Genomic DNA, 8,172 nt, shown 5'->3' on the forward strand with positions numbered 1-8,172 from the left:
AAGCTAGAATGAATATCTCTTAGATCTCCTAACCAGAATCTTCGTGGCGTAAGCAAGAATGATGGCGGCATTCAAGAGAATCCGGAAAGTCTAAACCTTGTCTGTGGTATTCCGAGTAGGATTCAATGATTGAATGACTGTAAAGAGCTTCAAACTCGCGAGTGCTGGGCGTTAGTGACAGACGCAAAAGGAGGGTGAATCCTATTCCAGCATGATCGAGAACGAGCAATGAATTTTACATAATTAAAGTGTAATCACGATTACGCGTACCAAGTTGCTCACGTTGCCAGGGATTGTTCGAGCCTGGATATCACAATTTCGTGCACCAGTTACCATGGTGGGGTGTCTCCCACTGAGCACTTTGGTTTAGAGTCCTAAGTTGGACTTGCATGGCTTCATTGGTCACTTGGAAACTTCACCAAGGAGGAAAATCTCTAACTCCTTGGCATTTTTGGGTTGAATGTAATAAAGCTTCACCCTATGACCATTAACCTTGAACTTCACTCCATTGGTAGGGTGAATCACCTCCACTACACCATAAGACTTGACATCTACCACCTTAAATGGCCCGTCCCATCTTGATCTCAATTTTCCGGGCATCAATCGCAATCTTGAATTATACACAAGCACTTCGTCACCTATCTTGAAGTTCTTCCTCCTGATATTTTGGTCATGGAATGCCTTAGCTTTTTCCTTGTAGAACTGAGCGTTCTCATACACTTTCAACCTAAGGCATTCTAATTCCTCCAATTGAAGCTTATGTTCCATTCCCGCCCCCTTTAAGTCAGGATTGCAATTCTTCACCGCCCCATAGGCTCTATGCTGGATTTCAACCGGAAGGTGACAGGGCTTCCCAAAAACAATACGGAAGGGGCTCATCCCGATTAGGATCTTATAAGCGGTTCTATAGGCCCATAATGCATCTCCCAATCTAGAACTCTAATCCTTCCGCTGTGGGTTAACCACTTTCTCTAAGATTCTTTTGATCTCCATGTTGGATATTTCCGCTTGCCTGTTGGTTTGGGGGTGATAGGCTGTGGAGACTTTGTGAATAACCCCATACTTCTTCATTAATGCCTCAATTTTTCTGTTACAAAAATGGGTTCCTTGGTCGCTCACGATTGCTCGTGGCGACCCAAATCTACAAATAATGTTAGTTTTCAAAAATGAGCAACGGTATTAGCATCATCACAACGGGTAGGAATTGCTTCCACCCATTTAGACACGTAATCCACTGCTAACAATATGTACATAAACCCATTGGAATTTGGAAATGGACTCATAAAATTCATGCCCCAAACATAAAAAATCTCGCAAAAAATCATTGGTTGTTGGGACATCCCATACCTTTGTGAGGTATTTCCGGATTTCTGGCATTGATGACAAGATTTGCAAAATTGGTTTGCATCCCTAAATAAAGTAGGCCACCAGAATCCACAGTCTAAAACCTTTATTGTTGTTCGTTGCGGGCCAAAATGACCCCCACTCTCAGATGAGTGGAAAAATTGAAGGATAGACTGGAATTTAGATTCCGGCACACATTTCCTAATTATTTGATCTGCCCCACGCCTCCACAGATGTGGATCATCCCAAAGATAATACTTAGCATCGCTTCTTAATTTATCTTTTTGATGCTTTGAAAATTGTGGGAGAAAAACGTGAGCGACCAAGTAATTAGCTATCGGGGCAAACCAAGGGGTGCTTTGGGATATTTCTCACAAGGTATCTAAGGGAAATGAGTCATTGATAGGAGTGGAGTCCGGAGTTAAATGTTCTAGCCGACTCAAATAGTCCGCCACTAGGTTTTGGGATCCACTTCTATCTTTGATCTCCAAGTCAAATTCTTGCAAAAGTAATATCCACCTAATGAGCCTAGGCTTTGACTCTTTCTTCTTTAGCAAATATTTCAATGCGGCATGGTCAGAATACACCACCACTTTAGAGCCTAGCAAATAAGGTCGAAACTTGTCTAGAGCAAAAACAATGGCTAAAAGCTCTTTTTCAGTGGTGGTGTAGTTCGACTGATCTGAGTCTAAAGTTTTTTATGCATAACCTATAGTGTAGGGAGCGTTACCATCGCGCTGTACTAGCGCGGCACCTACGGCGTGATTCGAGGCATCGCACATGATCTCAAAAGGTTGACTCCAATTTGGGCCTCACACAATATGGGCTGTGGTTAACGCTTCCTTCAACTTGTCAAAAGCCTCTTTGCAATCTTCACTGAAATGGAATTCCACATCTTTTTGTAGCAGGCGGGAGAGAGGTAAGGCGACCTTGCTGAAGTTCTTGATGAACCGACGATAAAAGCCTGGATGACCAAGGAAGGAACGGATCTCCCTCATCGAGGAGGGGTAAGGTAAACTCAAAATGACATCGATGTTAGCCGGATCAACGGAAATTCTGTCTTTAGAGACAATATAACCCAATACTATACCTTGCTTCACCATGAAGTGGCACTTTTTAAAATTCAAAACAAGGTTAGTATTGGTGCATCGCTCTAGTACCCTAGCTAAGTTCCCTAAACAAGCATCAAAGGAGCTACCATACACACTGAAATCGTCCATGAAAACTTCCATACAATCTTTCAGAAGATCCGAGAAAACACTTGTCATGCATCTTTGAAACATTGCCGGTGCATTGCATAAGCCAAACGGCATTCTCTTATACGCAAACGTTCCAAAGGGGCAAGTAAAAGTAGTTTTCTCCTGATCCTCATGGGTTATGTGAATTTGAAAGTACCCTGTGTATCCATCTAAGAAGCAATAATGGGATTTACCTGCCAAGTGATCCAACATTTGGTCAATGAACGGCAATGGGTAGTGGTCCTTCCGCGTTGCTTGATTTAGCTGGTGGTAATCAATGCACACTTGCCAAGTATTCTGGACTCGGGTGACCACAAGCTCTCCGCTCTCCAGCTTCGCCATTGTCACCCTGGACTTATTTGGCACTACTTGGACCGGACTTACCCATTCACTGTCGGAAATGGGTTAAATGATGTTCGCTTCCAAGAGGCGAGTTACTTCCTTCTTAACTACATAAAGGATTGTAGGATTTAGCCGTCTTTGTGGTTGTCAGACCGGCTTAGCGCCTTCTTCCAAGAAAATCCTATGGAGGCATGGTGCACGAAATTGTGATCATCAATGGCGCCAACAACTTGGTACGCACAATTGTAATCTCAACTCTTTGTTACAACTCCGCAAAACTAACCAGCAAGTGCACTGGGTCGTCCAAGTAATAAACCTTACGTGAGTAAGGGTCGATCCCATGGAGATTGTCGGCTTGAAGCAAGCTATGGTCATCTTGTAAATCTCAGTCAGGCAGATTCAAATGGTTATGGTGAATTGATAATTAAAAGATGAATAAAACATAAAATAGAATGGAGATACTTATGTAATTCATTAGTGAGAATTTCAGATAAGCGTATGAAGATGCTTTGTTCCTTCTGAACCTCTGCTTTTCTATTGCCTTCTTCCAATCATTCATACTCCTTTCCATGGCAAGCTTATGTTGGGTTTCACCGTTGTCAATGGCTACCTCCCGTCCTCTCAGTGAAAATGGTCCAAATGCGCTGTCACCGCATGGCTAATCAGCTGTTGGTTCTCGATCATGTTGGAATAGGATCCATTGATCCTTTTGCATCTGTCACTCGCCCAACACTCGCGAGTTTGAAACTCGTCACAGTCATCCCTTCCCAGATCCTACTCGGAATACCACAGACAAGGTTTAGACTTTCTGGATCTCAAGAATGCTGCCAATTGATTCTAGCCTATACCACAAAGACTCTGATCTCATGGAATGGAAGGCTTGGTTGTAAAGCGAGGCAACCATGCGTCATGAATCAGGAGGCTAAGAGATACACACTCAAGCTATTGCAAGTAGAACAGAAGTGGTTGTCAGGCACGCGTTCATAGGTGAGAATGATGACGAGTGTCACGGATCATCACATTCATCAAGTTGAAGAACGAGTGTATATCTTAGAGAAGAAATAGGCTTGAGTTGAATAGAAAGACAATAGTACTTTGCATTAATTCATGAGGAACATCAGAGCTCTACACCTTAATCTATGGTATGTAGAAACTCCACCGTTGAAAATACAAAAGTGATAATGGTGATTGGTGTGGGAAATCGTGATCATTCATTCCTTGGTAATGGAGTTAAAAACTTTATACGCACGTTCATAATCTTAGTTCTTTGTCACAACTTCGCACAACTAACCAGCAAGTACACTAGGTCGTCCAAGTAATAAACCTTACGTGAGTAAGGGTCGATCCCACGGAGATTGTCGACTTAAAGCAAGCTATGGTCACCTTGTAAATCTCAGTCAGGCGGATTCAATTGGTTATGGTGAATTGGTAATTAAAATATAATTAAAATATAAAATAGGATAGAAATACTTATGTAATTCATTGGTGAGAATTTTAGATAAGCATCTGGAGATGCTTAGTTCCTTCTGAATCTCTGCTTTCCTACTGCTTTCATCCAATCTGTCCTACTCCTTTCCATGGCAAGCTTTATGTAGGGCATCACCGTTGTCAATGGCTACTTCCCGTTCTCTCAGTGAAAATGGTCCAAAATGCGCTGTCACCGCACGGCTAATCATCTGTCGGTCCTCGATCATACTGGAATAGGATTCAGTAATCCTTTTGCATCTGTCACTATGCCCAGCACTCGCGAGTTTGAAGCTCGTCACAGCCATCCCTTCCCAGATCCTACTCGGAATACCACAGACAAGGTTTAGACTTTCTGGATCTCAAGAATGGCCACCAATAATTCTAGCCTATACCACGAAGACTATGATCTCACGATCAGGAGACTAGGAGATATGCATTCAAGCTTGTTTGCATATAGAACAGAAGTGTTTGACAGCCACGCGTTCATAGGTGAGAATGGTGATGAGCGTCACATAATCATCACATTCATCATATTCTTGTGTGCGAATGAATATCTTAGAGAAGAAATAGGCTTGAATTGCATAGAAAAATAACAGTACTTTGCATTAATTCATGAAGAACAGCAGAGCTCCACACCTTAATCTATGGTGTGTAGAAACTCTACCGTTGAAAATACATAAGTGATGAGGTCCAGGCATGGCCGAATGGCCAGCCTCCAAAACGTGATCCAAGGATCAAAAAATAATCCAAAGATGTTCCAAAAATGTAAATACAATAGTAAAAAGTCCTATTTATACTAAACTAGTTACTAAGGTTACAGAAATGAGTAAATGATGCAGAAATCCACTTCCAGGCCCACTTGGTGTGTGCTTGGGCTGAGCGTTGAAGCTTTCACGTGTATAGGTCTTTCTTGGAGTTAAACGCCAGTTTGTAACCTGTTTCTGGCGTTTAACTTTGCTTTGCAACCTGTTTCTGGCGTTTAACTCCAAAATAGGGCAGAAGGCTGGCGTTGAACGCCAGTTTGAGTCATCTAAACTCGGGAAAAGTATGGACTATTATATATTGCTGGAAAGCCTTGGATGTCTACTTCCAACGCAATTGAGAGCGTGCCATTTGGACTCATGTAGCTCCAGAAAATCCACTTTGAGTGCAGGGAGGTCAGAATCCAACAGCATCTGCAGTCCTTCTTCAGCCTCTGAATCTGATTTTTGCTCAAGTCTCTCAATTTCAACCAGAAATTACCTGAAATCACAGAAAAATACACAAACTCATAGTAAAGTCCAAAAATGTGATTTTTATTTAAAAACTAATAAAAATATATTAAAAACTAACTAAATCATACTGAAAACTATGTAAAAACAATGCCAAAAAGTGTATAAATTATCCGCTCATCACAACACCAAACTTAAATTGTTGCTTGTCCCCAAGCAACTAAAAATCAAATAGGATAAAAAGAAGAGAATATAATATAAATTCCAAAATATCAATGAAACTTAGCTCCAATCAGATGAGCGAAACTTGTAGCTTTTTGCCTCTTGAATAGTTTTGGCATCTCACTTTATCCTTTGAAGTTCAGAATGATTGGCATCTATAGGAACTCAGAATTCAGATAGTGTTATTGATTCTCCTAGTTCAGTATGTTGATTCTTGAACACAGCTACTTTATGAGTCTTGGTCGTGGCCCTAAGCACTTTGTTTTCCAATATTACCACCGGATACATAAATGCCACAGACACATAACTGGGTGAACCTTTTCAGATTGTGACTCAGCTTTGCTAGAGTCTCCAAATAGAGGTGTCCATGGTTCTTAAGCACACTCTTCTTTTTGCTTTGGACCTCGACTTTAACCACTCGGTCTCAAGTTTTCACTTGACACCTTCACGTCACAAGCACATGGTTAGGGACAGCTTGGTTTAGCCGCTTAGGCCAGGATTTTATTCCTTTAGGCCCTCCTATCCACTGATGCTCAAAGCCTTGGATCCTTTTTACCCTTGCCTTTTGGTTTTAAGGGCTATTGGCTTTTTGCTCTTGCCTTTTGGTTTAAAGAGCTTTTGGCTTTTTCTGCTTGCTTTTTCTTTTTTTTTTTCGCCATTTTTCTTTTCTTTTTTTTCGCAAGCTTTTGTATTCACTGCTTTTTCTTGCTTCAAGAATCATTTTTATGATTTTTCAGATTATCAAATAACATGTCTCCTTTTTCATCATTCTTTCAAGAGCCAACATATTTAACATTCATAAACAACAATTTCAAAAGACATATGCACTGTTCAAGCATTCATTCAGAGAACAGAAAGTATTTTCACCACATCAAAATAATTAAACTAGTTTCAAGGATGAATTCGAAATCATGTACTTCTTGTTCTTTTGTAATTAAAACATTTTTCCATTAAGAGAGGTGATGGATTCATAGGACATTCATAACTTTAAGGCATAGACACTTAAATACTAATGATCATGTAATAAGACACAAACATAAACATAAAGCATAGTAAACGAAAAATAGGAAAATAGGAACAAGGAGATTAAGGAACGGGTCCACCTTAGTGAGGGTGGCGTCTTCCTCTTTTTGAAGAACCAATCTTGCTCTTGAGCTCCTCTATGTCTCTTCCTTGTCTTTGTTGCTCCTCCCTCATAGCTCTTTGATCTTCTCTAATCTCATGGAGAATGATGGAGTGCTCTTGGTGCTCCATCCTTAGTTGTCCCATGTTGGAACTTAATTCTCCTAGGGAAGTGTTGATTTTCTCCCAATAGTTTTGTGGAGGGAAGTGCATCCCTTGAGGCTAGGGGTGTGCATGGTTCAGTTTTTCCATAAACTGAACTGAAACTGCACTAAACCATTTTAAATGGTTTAGAAACTGAACCAAACTGCTTTGTCATATAAGAAACTGGTTTTAAACCAGTTTATAATACAGTGCACCAGTTTAAACCAGTTCATAAAAATAAAACTGGTTTTAATTAAAAAAACCAGTTTAAACTGGTTTATGCCTAAAACTAGTTTTCACACCCTCTCTCTCCCTCTCTTCCTTTCCTCTCTCTTTCTCTCTCTCCATTTTGTTTCTCTCTCTCTTCCTCTTTTCTCTCTCTCTCCCATTTTGTTTCTCTCTCTCTTCCTCTTTCTCTCTCTCTCTCTCCTTTTTTATTTTCTCTCTTTCTCTCTCCTATTTCTCTCTCCCCCTTCCCTTATTTCTCTCTCTCTTTCTCCTCTTTCTTTCCTTCCCTTCCTTTCTCTCTTTTCTCTTTCTCTCTCAACCTTCTCTCACTCTATATCCCTCTTCTCTCTCTCCCCCTCTTTTCTCCAAAATAAGAGAGAGAAGGTTAAGAGAGAAAGAGAAGAGGGGGAGAATAGAGAGAGAGAAGGGAGAAAGATAGAGAGAAGAGAGAAAGAGAGAGAGAGAGAGGGATATAGAGTGAGAGAAGGTTGAGAGAGAAAGAGAAAAGAGAGAAAGGAAGGGAAGGAAAGAAAGAGGAGAAAGAGAGAGAGGAGGACGAAGAAAGAGAGAGAAGAGGAGAGAGAAATAAGGGAAGGGGGAGAGAAAAATAGGAGAGAGAAAGAGAGAAAAGGAAAAAAAGGAGAGAGAGAGAGAGAGAAAGAAGAAGAGAGAAGGGAGGGAGAGAGACAAAGGAGGGAGAGGAGAGAGAAAGAAAATGGGAGAGGGAAAAGAGGGAGAGAGAGAGAAACAAAATGGGAGAGAGAAAAGAGAAAGAGAGAGAGAGAAACAAAATGGGAGAGAGAGAGAGAGAGAGAGAGAAGGGGGAAGGGAGGGAGAGCAAGGGAGAGGGGAGA

At 41.0% G+C, this 8,172-nt stretch overlaps 1 protein-coding gene across 1 annotated transcript; it reads right to left on the bottom strand.

The window, feature by feature from the left end:
* On the bottom strand, nucleotides 403-879 carry LOC110268402. Its single transcript, XM_021114532.1, has one exon. The coding sequence runs from the start codon at nucleotides 877-879 to the stop codon at nucleotides 403-405; it is 477 nt and encodes a 158-aa protein (XP_020970191.1).

This window comes from Arachis ipaensis, chromosome B10 (genome assembly GCF_000816755.2).
Source record: "Arachis ipaensis cultivar K30076 chromosome B10, Araip1.1, whole genome shotgun sequence".
In the NCBI taxonomy this organism is placed as follows: Eukaryota; Viridiplantae; Streptophyta; class Magnoliopsida; order Fabales; family Fabaceae; genus Arachis; species Arachis ipaensis.